This window comes from Rhea americana, unplaced genomic scaffold (assembly GCF_003343005.1).
Source record: "Rhea americana isolate MKP2758 unplaced genomic scaffold, rheAme1 scaffold_89, whole genome shotgun sequence".
Classification (NCBI taxonomy): domain Eukaryota; kingdom Metazoa; phylum Chordata; class Aves; order Rheiformes; family Rheidae; genus Rhea; species Rhea americana.
In genome coordinates this window covers 1262141-1288953 of record NW_028187077.1, presented here as the reverse complement: position 1 = coordinate 1288953, position 26813 = coordinate 1262141, and the positions used below count along the sequence as shown (strand labels likewise).

Sequence of the window (26813 nt, the reverse complement as noted above, 5' to 3'; positions counted from 1 at the left end):
TGACAGGAGTTTTGACAGGAGGGAGAGTCTGACATAACAGGAAAAAAAAAACATATTGTGCTACTCTATATAAACCTAGAATATTTTTTGAAGTTTTGTGTTCTTGAAGCCTCAGTAGTATTCAAGGGAAACAGAGCTCAAAGGTAAAATAAGGTTCTACTCTGCTATTTTTACAGATAAGAATATTCCAACTGAATTATTCTTTCAGTAAAAGATGTATATTTATGTAGAAGAGCCTTCTTTTTCTAGCTTGCATGACAGTATCCATTCTACTGTACAAAATGCTCCACTAAAAATTTTTCTGAGTGAAAATTCCTATCTGGGAAGGATACTGACATTATTATTTTTCTGCTAATGCTATTGGAGTAGGGTGTTTTTTCTTTTTTTCTTTCCCTTCCCTCTAATGCTGTGGAAAACCTTGAACTGCCAAAGCTATATTTCACCAGAGTTTGTGAGGGAAGGAAATAAAACAGTGTGACAGTTAATTACGATCATGGCAGTTGGACTGAAAAGACTGACTTGGCAGGTGCTCCTTGCTGACAGTTCACCCCTGCAAAGCCCTGACAGAAATGTCAGACTCAATAAAATCCTTCAGACGGTGTGAGCGAAGTGACTCTTGTGTAGGAGTGTGCTGGCAGGGRGCTTGGTATTTCAGGAACCTTTTACCTCAGTAGTTTGTGGAGACGTTAAGAATCCTGCCAGAAAGGTCTGTTTCAGCCTATATTAATTTTTTGATACCAACYGTTTTGTCATGTCAATGAGTTTTACATTTGTTTTGATATAAAATTATTTCCAGAGATTCCAGCAAAAGAATTATTTGAGATGATATCGTCTCCAAGTATTTATAAAACCCATAATTTTTAATTGTTATTGCAATTCTTTTTTTTTGGGGGGGGGGGAGTTGGGTGGAAGGAGGAATAAAGGCAGCTTTTATCTGTATGTAAATCTGATACTGGGTGTTAGAAAAAAAAAGCTGGGCCATACTCTCTTCTCAGAAAAGCTCCGTTACTGCTCTCAGCTGTGGGCATTAATCCACTGCAGTAATTTGTGCAGGGTATACCTGGTGAGGCCTGCCCTGCGACCTGCTGGGGCTGCCTGGGCCACGGCCGCCTGCGCCGGAGCGGGCTCTGAGCGAGGGCGGCCCTCCCGCGCTCCCGGCCGGCTCTGTACCTGTGCACTTGCTGTGTGTGTAACAGGGCTTGAAATGGTACCGTGTGAATGCTTTGCGTGTTTTCCTTTCGAGCTTTTAACAGCTTGACGACGTTAAGGTCCTGATCCTGCACCGAAGGTGTTCGTGTGGGCTTTACTGCCCTTAAAGTCAATGGTGTGATGGAGGGTTGCAGGTTCTCCTGCACAGGTTTCAAATGAAGATAGAGATTTAAATAAATTTGCTGGTCAAAATGACATACGATATCTGAGAAACCAGAAGAGCATTCTAGGTGTTCAGATGATGCAGATGTAGCTCTGTTGGGAGTTTGCCAAACTTCATCAGGAGCTTCATTAATTGTGAGCACACTGCATTCTCTGACTTTTTTTATTTTTAAATATTAAAAAATCTGTTASATAATGGGGAAAAAAAGAACAAAAGGAAGGTTAACAAGTGAAAAGGTACAAAAGAAATCTAGTGCTGTTAAGCTGTCTATGGCAAGAAAGGTAACATTTAAATCTCGTGATTGAATACATGTGAACACAAAATCTCCTTGGTCTGAAGAGTTACGCCTGCCAGTGAATTGTAGTTATTCCTTGACGTGGTGATAGAATCGAGTTGCAGTTACTTATCTATTCACAGGCAGAATTATGAGAGGGGCTTGTTAAAGATGGGCATGTGGAAAGGTCAGTGCCCATGGAAATCTGAATCTGGGTGGTTAGAATGGGCATTGGATGAGGTCGAAGGAGACAAGAAAAGAGGAAGGATGTATGAATGGCCTTTACCTACTATCCTGAATTTTGAGCTGGCACTCTGGATCTCTCAGTTCCATCAGATGAGGCCAGAATTAATTCAAATTAAGGTACACTGTTTTCTCATGTCAAAATGCACAATGGAAGTGCCTTTAGCTGGAATAAAATATTGAGCACAAATTCTGTTCCCCATTTTCCCGCTGAATGTTCTGCTTTAATCTGTGGATAGTCTTACCTGACAGGCTTTGCAATTCGGGAAATTTCTGTGTTGGTCAAATGAAGTGGATGTGCAGGAGCGCTCGCATGCTGTGTCTGAGATCTGTGGGGCACCTGAGGGATTTGCTGGAATTTCATGTAAGGGAGGATGTCTGGCTCTAACTAATATAATAAACTAGCAGCAAATACATTTTTTGCCTTTAAAACTACTTCACTGAGGATTTTAAAGAAAACAGAGTTGGCAAAAAAGATAAAACAACGCATAGCTTACAGATTGATGTATTTCGTTACAGAGATTACTTGAAATTCTTAGGCCGTTGTGAAGCAGCCGGATTCCTCTTTCCTCACACATTTTTTATTTTGAAGTTCGAGGTATTTCTGGTTAGGGCATGGCTCCTRCATACGCACACCCATGCACACACAGCCCTGCTTGGATTATGTAAGATTCTTAATTCTGAGTGCCTTGATTTGCAGTCAGTGTGTTGACAGGCAATTAGTTTGTACCAGTATGTGCCTTTTGAGAACTATTTCTATGCAGTTGTGTGGAGGTCAGATGGGGAGGGGAGGGGGGAGAGACAGCCTCTTGGCTGGAAGTCGTTTTGGCAGTGTGTATGTGGGACTGGAGGGTTAATCATAATTTGTTTCTCTGACTGCTGTTTGCGTCAAAAGTCCAGGCAGCCTTAATGAACATCGCTTGTGTTAGTTTGAAACCCTTGCTGGGAAATCATGGGAAAATGGAAAAATGCATACTTGCATGTCACCCTTCAGATTAACAGCTTATGCAGTGCTGGAGCTCTCGGAGCGCATGGTGCAGCTCTGATGCAGTTCAGAGCAGCTGGTAAAGAGATCTCTCACCATAAATGTGTGTCTGCTTGCAATTTTATAGGGTATCCTGTTAAACCAAAAGCTAATTTGCTGTAGACTGTGTGCTAAATATGGTGCATCATATGACAGCTTGGTGAACTGTACATAAAAGCACTAAAATCAAAAGTTCTAGGTATCATAGATCCCAGAAACTTCTTCATTTGCAGATATTTTTGTTAATAATATTTTTTTACTTGTATGCTTTAAAAATCTTTTTACTCCGCTTTTAACAGATGATAGTCAACTCTCTAATTCTGCATTGGTATCCATTGTACAAAAGGTGTCTCATCATTGCCTAACAGAGAACTTTGAATGTCTTTGCAGTGCAAGTTCCCCAGTAACGGTGAGGTTTTGTTTAGGATACAAGCTTCAGACAAAAAGAAAAAAAGTTTAAGAGAAATGTTTTTGTTGGGAAAGTTTTAGTATCTTTTCTAGCCACCTCTTTTAAAAATAAATATGTCTTCTATGTTTGCTGGAAAAGAAAAAAAAAAAGTTTTATCCTCTTCTCCAGACTTTTGTAGTTTCAGATAATCTTACATGAGTTTAACATTTTGGTCTCAATTTTAAAACTATTTTTTCTTTGCTTAACTTTTTCCTGTGTGCAGTCCGTTGGATATAAAGTTGAATAAATGTGAAAGTTATGCARGATGGGAGGCCTGAATCCCTACTGAGACTAGCTTATGTTACAAAGTTGATTTTAATTTCCTTTAAGTTCCATGTTCTTCGAAAAGCATTTACTATCCTTGTGCAACACCTCAAGTGTTTTATCATGTTCAGCTATCTACAAGTCAATGGGGCTGTGACCCAGGGATATGTTAGAAAAGTTCTAATATCTCTTGGGAATTTCTAACACCAGTGCAGCAAACCAAAAAGCTGACAACTAGCTAACCCAAGCCCCTTCCCTAATATTTCTTAGCAACCTAAATGTTCTGTTAGCCAGCATTTATTACAGCTCCTCAAGGATGTTTTCCAGACTAGGTCTGATAAGTTAACTGTTTTGTCCTGGAAAATTACAGAAAGTTGTAGCATAGGAAAGTGAGAGAACTTATTTAGAGCAAATATATACAGCAGCATTGGTGTCATTACTGTTGTTTTGGCTCTGAGATATTTAGCAACTACTGTCRTCAGAGGCGTGTTAAAAGTGAATGGCAGTGATGCAGTGATATACATGTGTAATAACTATGCAACTATATGTGTGTATTCTCTATGTTACATCTATAGGAAATAGAGTGTTTATATTTTAAAATCCAAAATTTCTTTTTGGAGAGTAATGTTTCACTGAATAATTGTTTTGTTTGCACTTGTATGTCTGTATAAACACTTATAAATAAAATAAATTCAAAAAAAAACTTTTCAGAACATTCGAAGATGAAAATTATCTTAATTCTGTGTAGATAGAGATGGCAGTTGAATAAATTTATGTTGAAGGAAGAAACCAACTTCATTATGAATATTAAACTTCTCTTTGCTTCTYAGTGTGACGCTCTAGGCAGCTTGAAGAATCAGAGATAGGTTTGTTTCTTTAAATTGTATTAAAAAGTGTTTCTTTGAAGGTACAGAAATGAAGTGGACCACTGGGCAGGGAGAGGGGAATAGCCCTTGAAGATCAGTCCCTTCAAGGAAGGAAGATGTATACTGTATCTTTTATTGGGCCTTTTCACTGTTTTCAACAGTTTTCCCTCGGAAAGTTTTAGCTTGTGTCAAGAACAGACCTCGTTTTTTTTATTAGGGTGAATAAAAAAATGCATTTTCCACATTATTTGGCAATCCACCAACCGCTTTTACCTACCTGCTTCAACTTCCTAACTTTAGTTGCAGCCCTTGTTCAGCAGAGGGAGCTTTTGGAATAAGCTGCTCGCTCTCCCGCCTTCCCTGGATTGAGCCTTGCATCGTAGCACCATCTCAGAAATCCAGGACTGGTTGAACTCTTGAATTTTTAGGTGTGATCTTGTGACAGATTCTGATGTTGTGGATTTAAAAGTAAAATWTGATGAGAGGGTATCTTTTCTCATTTTGTTTTAAATGTTAAGCATTTCTCATAAACTTTTTTCCCTTCTGATTAGGGGAGAAGTGACATTTATTTCAGTTAACCCTATAGCTAATAAAGGAAATCACATGGTTTTAACATAGCACTTCCTTACAGTTTAATACACACACACACATGCACACACACGGAGCTGGATGCTAGGATGCTATTAGGAGCATATCTACATAATCTGTATAGTGTATCTGTGAATAAGTGAGTATACATTATCTGTGTACAGTCCCAATATCTCCTAGAGCTAGAATCTTTTCAAAAGTTAAAAAAAAAAAAAACTATATGGAGCATGGTCACTTATTTGTTATGATGCAACTAAAATAAAGCCTTTTTCATGCAAAATTAGAAGGATGCTACAGTTTAAAGAACACAACTGTTCAGTCAGATTTATTATTTATTGCAAAATATGTTTGATCTCTTGGTTTGGTTTATGCAATGTCTTCTGCTTCTACRTTTGTTATATGCTTGTATATGGAAGTGTTCATGTATACATATATACACACATTTATACATAAATAATTGTATAGGAAGAAGGTGGTACACCACTTGCTTGTTCTTTTTAACATATTAAAAGCTTTAATGAAATAGAGTTTGTTTCCATAATGCATTTTGTTACATATATTTAAGCAATTTTCTTCTAAATTTCAGGGTTACCATAGTTACTTCTAAACTAAAAAAATAAACTCTTAAAATAGTTTATACCTTGTCTGCTTGCTTGCTTGCTTACTTTTTTTTTTTCCCCACTACGTATTGGCCGTTTCAAAACTGAAGATTTCTGTCTTTTTTTTTTTTTTTTTTTTTTCCCTGATATCTGGAACATCGTCTGAGCTAGAGGACTGACAAGACTGAGCTACAGGACTGACAATCCTATTATGGGGGAGTTGGTCAACACTCAATACATTCCCATTTGATGGGGAGAACATAAAAATGTGGAGTAACTCTGCAAAATGCATAGCCTTATTTTTTATACTACATGATTTAGAGTGAGCACTCACTTAGATGGTAATAAAAACTGAAGTTTGTCTGACTCTTAAAGAAGCTGCATGAATTCAAGTTTTTACCATCTTAAAAATGTCTATTCCAGACAACCAAATTGTATTATGGTCTTCACAGCAGGGCAGTAAGTAATAAGCTCATTTGCTTTTCCTATTACTAAGAGATCCTTTGAAGGACTCATTCTCCAACACATATTTACTCGCTTTGTATGAGTGATATTAATTTACCTTCAGTATTGAAGGTAAAAGGAAGAATCAGAAAGAACGTTTAAAAAAAAAAAAAAAAAAGTCGTTCACTATAAAATTGAAAAGTACTGCCTATTCTTTTTGTTCTCCAGCTTTCTAGTAAGTAAAAACTAATGCTGTGACTTTTTTTTGAATCAGCTCTTCAGGTGCTGGAAATGTAGCAGACCGTGTCTTGGCTCAATTGTTAACAGAAATGGATGGGATAGAACAGCTAAAGGACGTGACAATTTTGGCAGCTACAAACAGGCCAGACATGATAGACAAGGTAAGGATAGATGCACTGTGGTATACACTGTTCTGTTGTGAAGACCAACTTTGGAATAATTTAGTTCTCTTTTTGTTTATCTTCCAAACTGTTGTCTAATCAATTTAATCATTAAGGGGAACAGTCTGAAAAGGAAGACAAGGCAAAGGAAAAGATTATGTCCCTTGCTTTTTTTTCCTGCGTAAGTTTTTACAAAAACAAATGTTTTGTAAAAGCTATATGTATCGGTTTCCTAAAAGAAATTTTCCTTAAATCAAGCTCATTGAATTTGTGCAACAACAGTTCTGTCAAAGTGCTTTTGTATGTTTTGCTTCTGTTKTGTTTGTTTATGCAAGAGTTTGCTGGACTGTTGGTTTCATTAGTTACTTCCTTTCAGAAGATTAAATATCTCCTCAATGCTGTTAGCTGGTTGCCAGCAATACAGGTTCCAACTGTAAACAGTGCAGTTTCTCCACAGATCCTGAGCCTGCTCTGTTGAAAGGACAAGAGCAGATCAAGTTTGTAAAAACGAGAGGTTTGTAACACTTACTGCAGAAAACCTCCAAACACAAAACCAACCCAGCAGTCCTCTAAAAAATACACTTTAGAACAGCCTGCTACTGACGTATCTTCTCCCAACTGAGCATGGTGGATGGACCAGTCTGAAGTGGTTTCCTTTAGGATACATATAGTAGTGTTAGTAGTCTTTATTCCACAATTTTTCACCTTTTCAATTTTCATGTATTTTTTTGACAAGCTAATCAAATTTATTCTTTCACAATCTTTTCTTGGATTCCTTAGAAGTTTTATAAATATTTTTAACATAACAGATTCTTCCATTGTAAGGTATTTGTGGACTGCTTCTTTCTGTTTGTCTTGGAGCATTCAGGCATAAAATACTTATGAAATGCACACTTTAAAGGAAGGTTCATGTACATATGAAGGAAGTTCTAAGAATAAAACTCATATTTTGGCTTCAGAATGTAGCTCTCTTCCCTTTGAGCTGAAGGAAGCCACCRTGCTGGCTGGTGTCCTGATGAAGGCTTATTTAAACACAGTGTGTGTGCCAGAAATGGCAAAATAGAGCTAGCAGGGAATTTTCAATAAAAGACGATAAAGCACATCAGTGAAAAATACATTTCTGCAAAACTGAATTTTTCCACGGAAGATTTCAGTTTTGTCAAATTGCTTTCAGTTTTCCTTGGTATGTATTCTCTTTGGGGTCAGATTGAGCTGAATTTGAAAAATAGCACTTTGTTAAACAGAGCGGGATTTTCATTCTGGGCCAATTCAACATTTTTCTGTGTTAGCATCATCACCACCTGGAAATTCAGTTACCTCTCTTTCTCCCTTTTGCTAGATATTTCTTGGGCCCAGTGGCTCCTCAGTGGATACTATTTTCCTATATTTTAGTTTTTATTTGAAATATTTGCATTTCTYTGGGACAGTACTACTCTATGGTAGGGATACAATCCTGCAGTACTGAATTTTTACAAAGGACTTCAGTTACTAGAAATATGTTAACTGTATCTGCAGAGAAGGACCTGGGAGTACTGGTGGATGACAAGTTGAYCATGAGCCAGCAATCTGCCCTTGTGGCCAGGAAGGCCAATGGTCTCCTGGGCTGCATTAGGAAGAGTGTTGCCAGCAGGTCGAGGGAGGTGATCCTGCCCCTCTGCTCAGCCCTGGGGAGGCCTCATCTCGAGTACTGTGTCCAGTTCTGGGCTCCCCAGTACAAGGGAGACACGGAGCTGCTGGAGAGAGTCCAGCGTAGGGCTACACAGATGGTCAGAGAGCTGGAGCACCTGCCCCATGAGGAACGGCTGCGAGAGCTGGGCCTCTGCAGCCTGGGGAAGAGAAGACTGAGGGGGGATCTTATCCATGTGTACAAGTACCTGAAGGGAGGGTGTCAGGGGGACAGGGACAAACTCCTTTCAGTTGTCCTATGTGACAGGACAAGAGGCAACGGGCAGAAATTGAAGCACAGGAAGTTCTGCCTGASCGTGAGGGGGAATTTCTTCCCTGTGAGAGTGACGGAGCCCTGGACCAGGTTGCCCAGAGAGGTTGWGGAGTCTCCTTCTCTGGAGATCTTCAAGGCCCACCTGGATGCAACCCTGTCTAACGTGCTCTAGGTGACCCTGCTGGAGCAGGGAGGTTGGACTAGATGCTCTCCAGAGGTCCCTTCCAACCTTACTGATTCTATGATTCTATTTCTGATGCAAATCCAGTCCTCTTTCCCTAGGATTCAAAATTTTAATTTTAATCCGGGGTAAAAATTGACATCTTTCATCACCTAAACTTTACARGGGCAGTGAGGGGAGGAATTTGTTTGTGAAAAATCTGTTTGTATATACGCTTTTCTAGGAATAGTTTGTTTTAGCTAAAAGGTGCCTCAGATCCAGGAAGATGGAGAGGGATAATATACCACTGATATGTGACTCAATCAAAAGAGCAACGGGTTTACACAAAAATTTGCTAAATTCTGCAACTTCACTGAACCGAGTCAACGTGATACTTGCAGTCAGTAAGGCTGAAAGAGTAGCAGGTTATGGAAACCCTTTTATCATCCATGGTTTCCTTCTCTTTTTGCATTTGTCAGCAAAGTCTGAAAACTGTGGATCTAGTGAGCTGTGGTAATCACCATGGGCAAGATTTTTGGACACTCCAGTGGCTGGAAGGAAGAACATTATACATATGTGTCCCTATGGAGTTCCAAGCAACTTGAATGGCGGAAGAGAAGCCTAAAACTAATAGCTGGCTTGTGTTTAAATGGCAACACTAGTCTTACGTACTCTTTTCCCACATAAAGCTGATAGCTCTGACCTTAGATTTAAAGAGATAAGATGCATGAGACAACCCCCTCAGAAAAACGTACGATATAAATATAGGAATTTTATTAGCAAGAAACCATGAATTAATATTTTGGGTTTTTTTWAAACTGTTTTTACTGAGATATAAAAAGTTCTGATAAGTTTCTAGAAAGAGTTATCTTACAGAATAGCAGAGCAAAATTTCACCAGTCTGGAGGAAGGGAGAGTTTAAAGTGCAATTCAAAGGACACAGTAAATCAGGTTGTAGCTGGTATGGTTCACATCATGCTTTATGCAGGCTGGACAGGTTGTACCAAGCCACTGTCCTCTTCTGGGTCTGTGCAATATTTATACTGTACTTGTTGCACGTTTTCTTTCCTGGAAAAAAAGACTTACACCAGAAAGCAATACTATGGTGAGCTTGACTTGATAGGAGATCCTTCAATATGGACTTTTAGTTTACTTTGTGATCAGTTGTGCTTTGTGAAAATGTAAAATGTTATTAAATTAATTTAGTATTTTAAAGGGAAATATTGGTTCAGTTATGTATTCCAGTAATAAATGTCTGGTTCATATGGATGGATTTAATGCATGTACCTTACCTATTATATAAAGGCACAAGGTGATCTGTGTGTGTTACTTCCAGGTCCCAGGGACTGAGAATATATCTGGTATATTTTTTGAGGCATATATTTTAGTCTTTCAAAGTAAGAGATGTTTGAGGAATGCTTACTTTGTAAGTATTATATACTAGTAATAATCCATTCATCATCTTCATTTACATGGCTGCTTCTTAACTGACAAATATGTGGTAATTAGTCTTCTATAATTTGAAGAAAAAGCATGTGGGAATATCAAATGCAAAGGTAGAATATTTCCCCTGAGTCTAGTGCAAAATKCATCATCACTGCAAACACAACAGTGTGTTGTTTCTGTCTGGTGTTAGATTTTGAGCCAGCCTTTAGAAAGTTACGTTTAATGGTAAACTTGTTTTGACTTGTTACAAGCATCTATAAATAGGGAAATTTCTCTAAGACATCATCATGGTATTGAAATATTATTCCAGCCTTAAAATGTGTCCCATGTTCGTATGGGGCACTCTGCTGACTTTGCTTCTCATTCATGTGATGCTGGAAATACTTTGGGATAGTTTCTGTTTTTCTTAGGAAAACAAAAACAGTATGTACTGTTTTCATCCCATGTATGATATAGAAAGAGTGATTTCTATTGGAAGGAAAATATTCTGGAACAAGATGTTCTGAGCATTCTTTGAAAGTGATAAAGAAACAAAACATGTTCAGTAATATTAAAAAAGAATCCTCCCTTTTATGCAATAGATGGCCTTGACTCTTTGCCCTAGAAGCAGAATTGATGAGCAATAATAGGAAAAATTCTTTTAGTTTTTGCTGATTTGTACACTCAGGAGTGATTTTTTTCATATCTAAAATATTTTGAAGTCATTTTACAGAGCTGTTTATGATTCAGAGCTTGTCTGTGTTTTCCCATGTATCAGTTGACCTGACAAGACACATCACTCTTTCCTACAACTTTGCATGTAATATTTTGAACACCATGTATATTTTGGTTAGCTTGGAATTAAACGTTCTATTTAGACATATATGTGGACAAGCTTCCCAGTGTAGTCTACCAGATTTCTATGTGAGAAAACCTAGACCAACTTATCAGTTTTGTGTGTGTGTTTTGCTTGATGCTGTTATTTTTTTTTCTCCATGGTAATCTCTGTTTTCCTAAGCATTTAGTACTTGTATGAGAAGGATGAATTGCTATCATTACCTGCTCTTACAGATTTATCTTTTTTCTCTTAAGTAGTTTTTCAATCTCCATTAGCAAGGGTACACTGAAGGAAGAGAGACCTCTGGAAACTTGGTGTTTAAATGTTTCAGCACAGGAAGCAAGATGCATGTAGCTGTGGAATCASATTTTACCTCCTGCTGGGTCAAATTTGAATGTCAAACACATTAGCTGTGATGTAAAACACGAGGCGCTGAGTGAAGTGATGGTTTGTGGTATGGGATGACATCCTGGTGCTCCTGACAGCTTCACTTCTGCTTATCATGGGGTGCAGAAAAGATRTATCCTCAAATATGCTATTTGCATAAGAGTGACAGGATGTGATAGGACAAATGAAGATTAATGAGATGCTGTGCTGTCATTGTTGCTCATTGTCTCTAGATTGATGATGGTCTGGATTTCGTCGATGTTCATGGGCTCCAGCATGGCTTACACCAGAAGTTGCACTGGTATGTTGAATGCTGAAGAGCTGAATCTTTATAAATGCACTGTTAGTACAGGAGATCTTCCAATCTTGAAGAGGTTCTGATCTTGAAGTACCTTGTGTGCTAGTGTCAGTGCAGAGGAATTTTCTTTCCTCCTTTTGTAAATGTGTTTTTCTTTTTAAAGCCACTCTCCAGCCCTCCTCCTCACTTTCTCCTTCTTTCACCTTGTCTTACTCCGCCCCCCAAGTCTTCGGTCCGTATTATTCTTTAGAGAAGCTCTTTTGGCTTCAGGGTATTAACTGCTAGGGTTGAATTCAGCTTATCTAGTTTCAAAACCATATGCATACTACTGAGTTGCTTGTTCTGCTTATGTGAATAAAATAAAACTGTAGCCTATGTTTTCCCCAGCAACTGCCAAGCATGAGGAAAGGGAATAAAACTCCCTTCCCCTGTGGTTCATTTTGATTTTGGAGGAGCTATTTTGGTCAGAGGAGTCAAGCAAAGGTTTGCCAAGTTGATCTGACTTTTGAAATATTGATTATCATGTAGTTATGGGACAACCTTAATTTCAAGTGGCTTGTTTTGATGAAAATAAAAAATGCATGATAGAACCATCTGGCAGAATTAGTGAAGAAATTATAATTTCTTGCCTGCAGCAAAAGTAAATAATCTTTCYTCTTTAAAAACATCAAAGTTCTGTCTTTCTGAAGGCTTATGGAAGAAATTCAAATATTTAAGSTTGCAATTTTACACGTTAATAGGAAAGAATCTTGCATATTTATTTATTATTGTCTGGAAATGTATGTATGCTGTTACAAAGCAGGTGATACTGCAAGCATATTTAACAGTCAGATATGATGACATAAACTTAACTGACTACCAGATTGTATATTCTTCTATTTATATATTTGTGATTTACATTTTGGTCAGACATATCTTATTAAAGAGTCTTCCTATATTACAGCTTTGACTTTGTAGGATTTGAGTTCTCCCAAATATAGTGAAAGGCCGCTTAATCCAACAGAGTGGTGTACTGTGTTTCCCTCAACCCTCATCCCCTGGTTTAATAGAAGATCACAGAGTAACTTAGGTTAGAAGGGGCCTTGGGCATCATCTAGTCCAACCTCCTGCTCAAGCAGAGCCATCTTCAGCATTAGGTCAGATTGCTCAGGGCCGGCCCAGGTGAGTTTTGAGTTTCTCCAAGGAAGAAGATTTCACCAGCCTCAGAGTAGCCGAGTCTGGTGTTTGCTTAYCTTTGCTGTGAGGAATTTTCCCCTTATATCTCACAGCCTTGCTTGCTCTAACTTGTGTCTCTTGCCCTTCTGCTGTGCACCTCTGAGAAATGTCTGACTCCATCTTCTCTACAGACCATCGTGTCAATCATCACTGCTTTAAATAGTGGAAGACCGATAGAATGGAGTATAGGATCATGAAGGAGAACTTTGCCTTTTATGGACCTAATTCTCAGGCAGGAAACCCCCTAATAGAAATGGTTATTGCTAAAGCTGAAAGAAGGTCACAGCTGTGTTGAACAGATGTATAGATTTTTTTCCAGATTTGGAAGACAAGTGGCTGCCTTTTAGAAGGAGATAGCGTTGGGATATTTAATGTTCAGCAGAGTATTTCCTGATAGTTGAATATATTAATACAAAGTAAACACTAGTTAGAGTGAAATCTTCTTATATACTTTTTTTGGCACTGCTAGGTTACTGAAGATGAACAAGTCCAGCCTGAGGACTGTTAGGGGTAACTACCAAGTAATTTGCTAAACTGATTACTCCGCTTGATATCCTATTACTGAAATCAGTCTTCATTTGTAGATGGGCTTTGTAGTCATCACTAGACTAGAACAGGTGGGAATGTATTTCAGAACAGAAATCAAAGCATGTAAATGCAATAGTCATGCCTCTCCACACTGCTGAACCATTAATTCTTTTTCTTTAAATACTGAAATGCCTCTCTGCTTGTTGAAGGGCACTCCCCATATTCTTCTAAAGCCCTGGGATTAAAAATAGAGACAGATTTTGTGTGTCTCCTTTTTAGTCAGCCAGCACCTAGAGTGCTTACATCATTTTGCCCAGGTGCAAATACAGTTCTTTGAAATAACAGAAGTGCAGTTTCTTTTGAAGACAAGATTGTTCTGGAGCGTATAATAAATTTTCAGAAATGAAGCTTTAGGGAAAAATGCTATCAAACTACATGCCATTGAAAAGAGGATCTGATATTCTAAATTTGTTTCACAGTCTTGGCATCCTCACGTTTTCTTTTCCCATCAGTTGGTTTTCTCTGGCAAGTGTTTGAGTGTTACTCTTAATCTCATTAAACTTTCAACTCTGACTGTGAGGGCAAGAGATGTTCTTGAAAGTAGTTGTTTCTTACAGATCTAATTTTGCCATTATTAGTACTGTACGTTTACATTATAAGGTGATTAAGAGTTTACAAAGTTTGTTTTTAAAAAAAATTTAAAGTGAAAGAGTGAAATTGTTTCAAAGTTGTCACAAACTCTTTTCACCTTCCAAACTCAAATGTCTGAAAAGATGCAGCTTATAAGCACTGCTGTTAACTGGCTAAGACCTCTAAGTGGATGATATGAAGCTGGATTGCATAGTGAACCCATAATCCCTAAAGAACTTTACCACCCKCTACAAATGCGGTGGTAGTTTGTGTGTTCATGTATGCAGTTTCTCTTTAAGTCAAGAACTGGCTTTTAAGATTCACCTGAGTCTCTCCCTCTTTCCTGCTCTATGCTCTTTTATTTTTTCCTCCCTGATGAAAACCTTGTTTTCTCAGGAGTACAGCAAATAAAATATTTCCAGGTGTGCAAAAGTGATTTTTGTTTCCAACTATTCGATTGTCAGAGTGTGGAGGGCTGAGTAGTAAATCAGCCTTAAGGCTGCTATGGTTTAAAAAAACTAAAATCTTAGTGGTGACAGCTGAAGAGCACAGTGACTTTTTCACTCAAGATTTATTACTTGCCTGAAAAAAAGGGTTGGAGGGAAAACTTGCTGGGCTGYATATTTTCTTCTTTAACATATATACTAGGACCAGGATAAATTGGCTTTATTTTGTCTGTGAAAACATACATCCAAACAACGTGTATAAAATACAATAGTTTTACTTCAAATGGAAAAGTAAATATGCATGCTCTTACTCTTTATAACGGAAACTGTTCCTTAAGTTGAATCAGTCATATATTTTAGTATCACTAATACTTTCATAAACTTCTGCATAACACAGGCCAGAAACTTTCTGAAGATATCAAAATATGTTTATTTCATCTGTAAAAATACAGAGATGGGAGAGTAATGGCCAAGGGCCAAAGTTTGTTGTTTTTCGTATCTCTTAGCCTCACAAAGTCCAGATGAGGAGCACAGTATGATAGAAAGTCTCCTATTTATTAACAAAGTGGGAAATTTGAAAGACTATTGGATTCACTTCTGTGGTGTAAATACCTGCCCTCAGTACAAGAGTCTGTAATTGTGATATCATTTTTTTTTCCCAGCAGTAGCATGAAAATGACACTCTATTTCTGAGGGTGCATACATTTGGGGATTAGAATGAGTCATGTCTCTGGAAATGAGGTGTGTTTGAGAAGTACATGTAGATTGGGTATAAAATCATACATGTTGGGTTAGGACAACTATTTTTCAGGTGGATTTAGTGGTAAGCAGATAARTTAGAGAAACTGGAGAAACTGTACTCGTTTTGTGAACAAGTTTCATGTACCCAGATGCCAAGAGATAACAACTGCAGCTTGGTACAAATACTAACTTTCTACTGGACTTGCCTGAGAATAAACTATGTGATGATAACCTGCTCCTCCAAAATCCTTTCGCTTCGCTCTTCCCACTTTATACCAAAGTTTGAGTCATGTAGGGGAGGGGGACAGCTGAGTAGTTCTCCAGAGACGTGGCATGGCATGGTTGCTGTGGGAGTGTATCCAGGAGCTCTCAGTGCCGTGGTGACATGGCAGCTGAGGATACTGAGCTTTGAGGAAAGTAAGGCAAATCTCAGYAAGGCGTATTCCACTGTCGGTTCATTGCATGGCATAGACCTTTTTATATTTAATAAGCTTGATTAGGTTAGTGATAACAGGAAGAATACACATTCCAAAAAGACTTGATTTTTAAGTATTTATGGGAATGGCATTGAAAAGGATGTTAGTGTTGTACAGTAAGCTGCGGAACCTGGAGGAACAGCTGCAATTATGGTACTTGGGCTGTAGCCACGGACACGTTTAGGGCTTGGTTTGCAGTTGGTCTCCTGCCCAGCCTTCCTCTTTGTGGAAGCAAAATGCACAGTGTGTGTGTAGTTTTTTGTGTATAGTGTATTACATATTCTATAAAACAGAGTTACAGAGAATGTTGTGTGCATTAAGCACTCWTGAGTTAAAACTGCCATAGGTAAGATTGCACGTACAATGTTAAGTCATTCTTCTTTGTTCATAAACATCATAATACAATCTTTAATTATATTAATTAAAGTGGTATTCATTGTGCRTGCTTAATTAAATTGCGTTAATTTAAAAATTATTTTTACGAGTCATTATGACCACCTCTAACTTAATTACATTAATACTCACATTTGCTTACTTTTGAGAGCTTTGATTTACAGTATTAAAAATCAGCTGAACAATTACTAGATTTTGGGGAAGGGGGAGTCATTTCCTATTGCTTTTAAAATACAGATTCCATCATGAAGTATCATATTGATATCTTCATGGTTGTCTCAGGATGGAAACCTTTGGATTTCCCATTGAAAACTTAGTTGCTTGAGATAACTGGTAAATTGACAACAATAGTAAGCTCCCTTGCTGTTCTCTGTGACATGTGCTATGCAAGAATCAAACTTTTTTCCCATTGTCAAAGATATTTTCTGAAGATATAGGAATGGCTAGATAAATAACTCTTTCAATAGTGGCCTTTCTTCCCACTTGCCATTAATATAACTCCTTCCTGATATTCTTACCCTGTTATGTCTCTTTATTCAGTTCTCCTGTTTTCTCTTTATCCAGTATTCCACAGATGCATATTTCATACGTTCCCTGACTACATCACCTTCAGCAAATTTTTCACCAAAACTCAATATAATCCTGACTCCTGGTCTTTTTGCCCAGCCAATGCTATGTTTTTTCCTGCACATTTATGCTTTGTATTCACAAACGCTTTCTCCTAAACTGCAGAGTTCCTGTTCTCAGTTGTCCAGATCTTCTCCCCAAGTTTTTATCTTGTTTTAGGCTGTCTGCCCACACAGGGTTCCCTGTTACTCCCTTCTCCTCCCAGACTCCCCCATCCAGAGTCCTTTCTTATTGAATCCCAGGTTGACCTCAGCACCCAAACTCTTGGTTTTAGTGTGTTCATTCCTCATATCTGGCTTTTGTTACTTGTGGAGTCAACTCTAGCATCCTTTTCCTCCTCCTCTTCCTCCTGTTTGACTAGGYTTAACTAACTACATTGAGAGAGAGAGAGGTCATTTTCATTCTGTTTTTTGGGGAGCCTGGATCCAGCATAACCTGCAGACTCCTTGAGCTTTGGGTAGATCAGTCTTTGAATAAATATTTGGAAAATATATCTATTAATTGCCAAGAAACCTCACTAGGCTTTTTCAAATTGAGTTGTTTAATAACCTTCTGACATGGTCAGATCTCAAGTCTGTTCCCCAGAGGTTAGGGAAAAGGCATTTTATTTTATTTTTATTCATTTCTTAAAAATTGTAAACAAAGCAACATATTTCTTCTAGTCTCCACCTCATGCAACAGCTGAAATGTTTTGACTGGAACATTACAAAACAATTCAGTTCAAGGCAGCCAGCCAGCTTGGAAAGGACAAAAAGGTCAAGGCTCGGAATAGCACGCGCTACTAAATGCATGATCCTACAATGTAAAATGTTGAGTGACTTCTATAATAAGTGCTGCTGTTTATCTCACCCCTAACAGAATGGAAGCTGTTTGCAGGAAAAAATGGAAGTCGTAGTGAAGTAAGAAGCATTGCATATAMCACCGATTCAGTATTGATCATAACAGACTGCAGGTTGGGAGTATGCTGTGAGAGGAGAGGAGGAGGAGGATGGTGGTGTACAGTGTCAGTGTTCGGTGGTACATTTCAAGGAGGTGACCTTTGAAGGTTTAGGTTTAGAAAATCTCTGAACCTCAGAGCTTAAAATGAGCAAAGTGGAATATGATCAAGCTTTCTGCATTAGTAAAGGATTTCAGATAGCTGTTGAATTTAGGGATTAGCCGATATGCACTTGTTCCTCAATAAGGGTATCTATCAGTCATTTTTTTGCTTAAGTTTCTCTATGGGTGTTAGATGCTACTAATCAACTGAATGGACTAATGATAACATCCTTCTTGTTCATAAAATCTTTGAGAGGAGAAGAAAAATTAGGACTTCATAGCCTGAGTTTCCACTAGTTGGTTTTTCACATATAGGGACCTTCAACTTTACTTTTTATTTGCTCCATTGATGGTGAAAGCTGAATGCGTGAATGCCTCATGCACAACGTAGCAGCTGCTTAGGGATGGGTAGAAATACCATTCATGTGTGGTTCATTTGTATCTCTCTAATACATAACAATGAAAGCGAATGAATTTGTTCAGGAAAAGCAGGTTTTTTCTTTGAGACTTCAGCTATTAACAAAAAATATTGACATAAAACTAAATGAAGGCAGTACTATAATACTAYAGCATAAGAGAAAAAAGGAGCAGCCTAAGGGTTATTGATTCATAATATATCATTTTCATAAAGTATATGGAAGGATTGTTACACATACATGCGGGACCAAAAAGCTATGGCTCTGTTCATGTCTGGATGAGACATTAACATCTCTTATGAACATTGCAAACGTGGTCGATGACTATTTAGGTCACTAGAGTACCTCAGGGTTGCATATGCCAATGTAGTTTAATAACAAAAGCTTCTTTAAAACATTGATTTGATGTATATACAACTATAAGAGTTGGCTGAAAATCACAGCTGTTTCCTAAATTTTTGGAATAACCTAGACAAGCCTGTAGACTAATAGGTCTTTGGAGCTGATTGAGAGAAAGTGTCAGAAAGTCAAATGAGTRTTTTGATTCAGTGGTGTCAGACAACGGTTGATAGGCCTCCAGTCAGCAGTTCTTTTGAGGATCCAAAGTGACTGCTCCTTTTGTGGATCGTCTGTGGCATGTTCTTATTTAGTTGAGGAATTTGACTAAACTGGGTGCAGTTACTTTTTCCTTTGTTTTGACTGTAAGTGTATTCTTCCATGGTGAATTAAGATTTTTATTATAGAAAAGCATGTCTATACCAGCTGTATAAAAAAGATTTTTTTAAAAATCCTCTCTTAATTGTACTTAGTACTGAGTTTATAACAATATTCCAGTTGTTGTTCAAGAGTATCTTGAATTACTATTGTTGCCTGTGTTTCTGTGGCCAGAATCTTCTGTCTTCCCTGTCATGTGCTAAAAATGGTTGATTTGGMAACTGTTTCTTTGTTTGGTGATATCATGGTGCTGATAATTTTTGCTTTGCATTACTCATACTTTTAAACCTAAAATGGACTTATTTACCTTTTACTAGTCATTACCGCAGATGGGTTATGTTTTCCATAACTCCAAGTTATAATTCTGACAAAATTAAAATCATTTATGAAATCAATTGTATACATTAAAGTTATACTGCTACTGCTGGTGTCTTTTCCTTGTAGTCCCAAATCAATATCTGTAACTGTAGAGCAACACCTTTCCATCCCTATATTCCTCCTTTCTGGTTCTCCCTTGTCATTTCCTAGATAGGGAATTTTTGCTTTGGAGACTCTGTTTAGGATTTGGGTTGGTAGTATGATAGAAGAGGATGACAAAACTTGTGTCAATGCCACCTGACTTTTCCTCAGGTGAGGAAATAGAGGTAGAGAGGTAGTGTAGTAGGAAAGTAAATAAATAAAGGAGCTGCCTATTGAAACATTGGGCTAGTTCTTCAGAAGGCTGCAGCCATTGCCAGCTTATGCGTTATGGCTTGTGTATGAGTACAGCTCTGCCTGTGTCACCTGCAGTAGTACCTTCCAAAATGCTGCCAAGAGAAAGGAAGGCGAATTAGGTAGCCATCACTGTGTAGATGGAAAAAGATAAAGGGAAGCATCACTGTAGCTTTCTCATTCATGTGTCGTGGATAAGTCAAAAAATATTTGTGGTTATTTTAGAATTTAAGGGCTATTTCTTTGGAACATAGATGATCATAATTTTTCACACTTTCTCAGGAAATAAGCAAGACTGATGCCGCAACTCATGCCTGTGTTTCCCCATTTCTTTCTTGTCCCTGCTATGTTTCTATGGCAAAACACCTGGTTGTTCAAACAACTGATGAACAAATCTGAAACTTTACCTTTCCCCTGGGCATGCCATTATACCTCTCTGTAAAGCTATATAATCTTTTCTTTTAAGAAAAGAAGTCCACCTCTGAATAACTGGAGTAGGTGAACAAGATGGTCCTCTGCAAAGTGATAGGAGGGAGGAATCAAGATGAGAGGGATGAAATGTCCCCCATATGTCCCTGGAAAAAGTGGTGATGATTGTGTGTTTCTCTGCAAATGCCTCTGTCTCCTTTGACAGATTTAAGGAAGCAATTAATTTTTGGCTACTTCTCGTGCTACTGATGTTTCAGCAGAACTATCCTCCGGTGTCTTTAGAGAGAAATGTCTGTCTAAGAAGCCACTGTGACAAACAAACCTTAAGGCTTTCATATTCTTGCTGCAGGGACTGACTGGCATTCTCTTGCTTCTAACTGATGATAGGAAAATTTTTCTGTATATAGTTGTGTAGCTTTTTCACACTGATTCTAACATTAGTTTATACTGAATTGGAGGATGTTAGTGAAACTGAAAAAGGAAAGCTTGGATTTGTTTTGGTTGGAGAGTAAAAGGCAAGCAATGCATTTAAGAACATTTAACTTGTGGATAGTTCCTTAAATTGTAACTGGATATTTTTAGGGAGCAATGTAGAATGTGCTGTGCTTGTATTTTCACTTCTTGGTTTATGGAACAGCTTTTTTTTCCTTTTTTTTCCCCCCTTTCTTTTTTAACCTAGCTAGTTGATGTCAAAGCTTAAATTTGGCTTGATGGTCAGGTCTATGAAGTAATGCTCTGTCATACTAAAGAAAAATGGCAGGTACTACAGAGTTTATCTGAATTCTGCTGATGAGCACAGCCAGACTGCTTTGCTACTGATTGTTGGTTTTGAGCAGTGGGGTAATTCTACGTGCTATATACCTTATTATATCTGAAAAGGTACCTTAAGGTAGATGAAAGGTCCATCTAGTCTTGGGCAGTGACCATAAGCAAACATGTAAGGAAGAGTAAGAGTGAGCATATATGATGCTTCTCCCTAGTACTCAGCCAGTCTCTGACTGTTTTCAGTGATGGGGATTTCCTGAAACCATTGCTGTTTGTCCATTTAAGAACTTATAACGGTTCTTTCTTCCGAGTTCTTGTCCAGCCTTCCTTTGAAGTGAAAATAATAAATAAAATCAATAAAGTATAATGCTTGCATATACAGTGTCCTTTGGCAAGGAGCCCCACTGGTCCTACCACTTTTTGTTGAAGAGTTACCTCCTCCTGTTTTGAAGCTGACTCCCACCAGCTTTCTTTGATGGCTCTTGGTTCATGCACTGAAAGAGATGGTGACCAGCTGACCCTTAACCAGCCTTCTCCACACCACTTGTCACTCTCGTATCTTCCTGTCTCCTTCTCCTTACTCTGTTTCTTCTCCAGGTTGAGAGTCCCAGCCTGCTCGGCTCGTCCTTAAACAGAAGCTGTTTTATACCTTTGATTGTCCTTGCTGCCTTTCTCTGAACCTTTTCTGGGTCTATTATCTTTTTCATAGAAAGGGACCAGAACTGCACGCAGCATCCAAGGTGTGGATAAAAYCGTAATTTGTATGGATGTATAGTGATGTTTTCTAATTTTTTCTCTACTTTTATATTAGCAGTTCCTAATTTTCAACATTTGATTTTCTTTTTTGACTGCTGCCAAGCACTCAGCTGATGTTTTCGTAGCTATTTATTAAAACTAGTAGGTCTCTCTCTTCCTAAGTGGTTCATCTCAGAGCCTATCCTTTTATATATATTAAGGGAAGATTGGATTGCCCATGCTCATCACTTTGCATTTATTTACAGTGAATTTGCACCTACTAATTTATTGTGTAGTTCCTAAGTCTTCCGAGATCTTCTGCAGTTCTCTGTAGCTGACTCTTGTCCTTGATCTTTGCATAAGTATAGGATAAAGATCATGGCTCATATATTACATCATTCCTTTGGTATTAGAGTTTATAAAGAGGATGCAAATTCTGTACAGGAAAAATAAATGGGATAAATGGGGTCTGTATTGTGTTGCAGTAGAGAGGTAACATGGGTGATATCTGTACCTTGCAGGATACGTGGTGTAATCTAAAGACAAGTCTTAACAAACACATTTGGACTGTTAAAGAAAGTAGAGAAGCAAGATACAAAGCATCACACAGTATAATGAGCTTTCGGAGWCTGAATTCCTTTGCACTGTTGTACGTTGATGCTGAAAAGGAAAGGGAGAAGAACGGTGAGCATGGCAGTGTTTTATTGTGTCCCGTTGTCGGAAATGGCAATGCTAGCTGAGCTGTAGGTCCTGGTGTTGGAACCTTTGTGGAATTGAATCTTGTGACCAGGAAGCTTCACAGACTGGCTTCCAGTAGGCTGAGAAATCTATTGTTTTGTGCAAAGCATGCCTTTCTGTTAGATCTATTATGCTATACACTGGTAAGCATATATTCAAAATAAACATGCTAGTTCAAATAGAAGCAAAAAAAAAAAATTGTAAGGAAAAAGACATTCTAAAAGAAGGCCATCTCCATACCATGGGGTAACTTGACATGAATGTGCTTATCTCTGTAAAGGCGAAAATAGTGAAACAGGCAGTTGTTGAGAGTAACTAGCTGGTTTGGAGAAAGGACTAAGAGGCAGCAATGCATTTAAAAAAATGCTAAATGCCAACTCAGACTGAAGGATAATTCATGCCTGACAGTGGTGCAGAAAATGGAGGTTATCACAGAGTTGRTTCTTGCAGGAGGAGGGTGTGTATAAGATTGCCAATAGCTTCAGTCTGCTTCAGAAGTTGTTTTTCTTAGCAGTGAATGTTTTCTGCAGAAGTCACCAAGCAAGAAGAGGCAGCTTTAGCCAGTTTGCAAGGAAAGGTTATTTCCATTACTTAACAGGGAGGCACGTGAGATATGTAAGCAAGAACACGCGCCAGGGTGTGTGTGTTCATCAGTCAGCATATGAGGTGTGTGTAATTGGCAAACACACACCTTGGAACATGTTACTGTACTTATAAAATGGCCATTTATTTTAGTTTTATTAAGGAATGCAAGTACGATGTGCTAGCTTACACATTTTTTTTTAAATTGGAACACTGTTCTTTCACACGTTTAATTTTAAAGTGTGTTAAAGTCTTTAAATACCTGTTCTAGTGTTTAAGATTTTGTCGATTAATTGAGCTTCTGTGTTGTCTTCATGCACTAGTGATGCCCTTTGAGTGGGTGTGAGGAAATGTATCTATTTGGTTTCATCCTARTTTTCTCCATTGCTTCCCATTTTTTGCCTTTCTCTGAGCTTCTTTGTCTGCACTTAGAGGCAATGCAGTCTCCAGCGGAGCCACTGTGCAAACCTKAGTTTAGAGAGAAACCTCAGCTTCAAAGTTTTGCTCTTAAATCATGATTTGGTTCCATGTGACAGAAATTAAGATAAACAGCTGATTTCATAAATGAAAAGTTGTCTTAGTTAGATTCAGCAGTAATGGAGTATGCTAAAAAAAAMCACATTTCTTTCTTGGTGAGAAAATTTCTTGCTCCTTGTTGCAAGTTGCTTTCCGAAGGTGAACTTGCCACATCAATAGTGAGGCATTATTTTATGATATTACTTCAGCTGTCTACCCGCTTCCCTAGGAAGAGGGTTGTCAAGGGATGGAACAGTGCAAAGAGTAGGTATGAACTGGAATAGCTTGTGCTTCACCCTGCCGTTATTGCCAGAGTACCGACTATATAAAATGGCACTTTCTCACTGGAGACCTCTGTATTATCAGTGAAACCTAAGCAAGAGTGATTATAGTAGTGGGGAAAATAAATTAAAATGGCTGTAATTGCTATAGATTCTATAATTGAGKCATTAGGTGCTGTTCCTTCACTGCTTCTCAAGAAAACTGCTGATAAATTTGCTGCCCCCTTTGACAGCAAGCATACTGTGTCTGAAGAGATTTCAGAATTATGAGTGAGGGTGGAACCTGGTATTTCCAAGTCTGCTCTGTTTGGGTTACTTTTATTTCTAGTGGTTAGTGCCTGAAAAAAATGTTTTAAGTCCTGTCCTCATCCTCACTGGTGGAAACTGGTTCAGTAATGGTCTAAAGGGCAGACTAAAGCATTGGCTGCTTCCCAAAAGGTGGCTGGTACATTTGATCACATTCATGTCTCTGTTMCATCACTTTAGGATCAGCATTCAGCCCTTCAAAGTATATGCTTTTTTTTCCTTCATTATATCTAGAAGGAAAATAGCAAAATGTGATGGTCCTGAAAAAGAATTTTTTTCATTTGAATGCAATGGAACAAAAACTACATAATGCCAGATATTTTTGTGCCAAAATGGATTGTTGAGATGCTCTTCYTTGCAAAGGAAGATTGTCTATTATTATTTTATATTTTCTTCTTAATAATTGCTTCAGTTATGTTTCTCTTTCCTTTAGGAATTAGCTATTGTACATATTTCTGTATTTGTCCCTGTTACAGATGGTTTTGTGTGTCACATACTTGTGTTTCAATGGTCATATTGTTCATGCTCACAAAATTAGCATGTTTCTTGTGTTTATCTGAAAATTAGAAAAAAAAAAGTTGATAGATATCAGTTCATTTGGTCTAATTTGATTTTTTTAAATATGAATAGCTSTTAACTCTAATTCTCTGATTTATTTGTTACCAAGAACTGAAAGAAGGAACATTAATATTTTGAAAGCTTTGTGTGCATGTATTAGAATGACTCGTCTGGTTCCTAAAACATGGGATCAGCAGATGGCAGTCAAACCAAAGTTCAATCTGTGAGCTTGCATGAAGATTTCCAATTACTGTGCATGCAAGAGATTGTAGAGAAAAGGACTGTGAGTGAGTTGAGCCAGAAGTGATGCTCTTACACATATGTAAGTAGATATAGGTTTATCAGACTTTAGAAAAGAACTTTGATTTTGCTCATCTGGGATTTTGTTTCAGGTCTTTGTACTTATGAAGCTCTTGAATTTTATTTGGCTGCAGCTGTGATTTCTTTCTTTCTTTCTTTTTTTTTTTTTTTTTGGAAAGAACAAATTCGTGATTGAGTTATCTCACTTGTATTCTAGTAATCTACCTATTTAAGAATACTTGCTTGATCAATATGTGTGAGGAAAGAGCTTTGCTTTTATGTCTGGAGTGTGTCTCTTACTATGGGGTAATGTGGTTTTCATTAATCCTTTTTTTTTTCTAAAAAACATGCACGTCTAATTCACAGTGATTAATGCTTATAGAAAGATATTTCTATTTGTTTTAACTTCTCTTTTAATCATACTCTTTTGTAGAATAGCAACTAAGTACTTGAAGAGAATTCAGTATGATATGGTATTTTTATGTACATCCTGTTCTAAATAGTTGTGACACTTCTTGCTTTGTACACCAATACAGCTGTATTTGAAGAGCTGATGGAGTGTTTCCTAAAGATGTGCCTTCTGTATGGCATAGTTGTTACAAGGCTTAATTAGTGAAAGCATGATAACTGAAAGGAGTTGCAGAGTGCAGAGTATCATCAAGCATTTGTTTTACTATTATTTTATTACATATTCGTTCCCCCCCCTTCACAACACRTCATCAAGCTTCAGCCCCCACCTTTCTTTCATTTAGAAAATTAGTCTTCATCCCTGTTTTGAGAATTCTGGCCTCCGTTGTATTCTCTTACAGGAAGGGAGGAAAAAACAAAGCAAACCGATAAAACAAAAAGCTTTGTGGGAAATGCTCAAAGGTTTGATCGTGAGTCAGTACTTTCAGTTTACACTTCACATCTCCCTTTCCCCTGAAGGGGTTAACACCACCTATTAATTGAAGAGCACAGTTTATACTAAGCATTATTTAACATACACTGATGGTATTACTGTACTTCCTGTTTTGTGTTCACAATAATAGGTTTCTGAAGAGTTGCCTTTGTATAAATACCTCACTGACATTCTAGGCAAGTATATTCTTGCCTAGGAGTAAGCACGAAGGAGTAATGCGTTGGGACACTGCTAAAGAAGGAAATCTCTTTGTGTTTCATAAACGATACCGCTAAAGCCCTTTAAGAATATATATTTTTAAATGGCAGCTATGCATTCGTTTTGTTTGCTTGCTTTTTATTATTGTAGCTTCATTTGATTCTAAAGGCTGTAAAGGGAAAAGCGTAGTCTCGGCAAGGCAGCTTCTCTGCAATTGTAATGCTTTGCCAGTAAGCCTGAAATATTTTCATATAGGAAAGCACGTCTGCAGAAACTATCTGTGTTAAAACAATTCGAAAGTTTCCGAATAAATTTGTGCCATTAAAGCAAATACTAATTTCTTTTAGACCAAGTTAAAGTCATATGCAGAAATAAGGCAGAGGCGAGCAGTGTGGGGGGAAACACAGTGAATTTTCACCAAACTTTGTGTCCGCGTTTTGTCTGGAGTGGCTGTGGAGCTGCGAAGTGCTTATGATGGCCAAAGCTGATAATAAGCAGTGGAGATCAAGTCAGAACTTACCTTGGCATTAGTGGTGTGAAGCAAACTTTATTTAGGGAGCCTTCCCTGCTGCAGGATATTTCAGGACACCTGAGGCAGGCTACACCCCTGCTAGGAATGAGCATGGGCCCTGGTTGCCATCTGCTTCRTGCCTTGCCCAAGCTGAGGGCAGATGGCTGTAAAATATTTCCAACAATGTGGCAGCATTTAACRTTTCCTTGGTTAAGTGACTTCTGGCCTGAGACCAAAGCGCCTGGGAATGGCAAGTTGGGCCTGTTGACCAGAGATAAGACTTTAGTCCTGCCGCTGTTAGCAGCTGTGGCCCCGCTGTCCCCTCCTGCGTSGTGCCTCTCTCGCCCAGCAGCCTGGTGGCTACGGAGGAAAAACATGCACCTGAAAGAGCCCATTAAAGGACCTGGCACRTGCAGGCTACAGCCTAATAAACAGGGTTTCCTCTGATCCTCTGCATAGCTCGAGTCTCTTTTAGCAAAATATTTGAG

The 26813-nt window shown here is 38.2% G+C and overlaps 1 protein-coding gene across 4 annotated transcripts in view; it reads left to right on the top strand.

Annotated features, from left to right (window-relative positions):
- AFG2A (AAA ATPase AFG2A) overlaps positions 1-26813 on the top strand; it is a 201908-nt gene that overhangs the window by 55295 nt on the left and 119800 nt on the right. For all 4 annotated transcript variants that reach the window (XM_085323911.1, XM_085323914.1, XM_085323913.1 and 1 more), the window contains one exon: positions 6397-6523. In XM_085323911.1, the coding sequence (XP_085180037.1) occupies positions 6397-6523 (127 nt within the window). The remainder of the gene's footprint in view (positions 1-6396; positions 6524-26813) is intronic.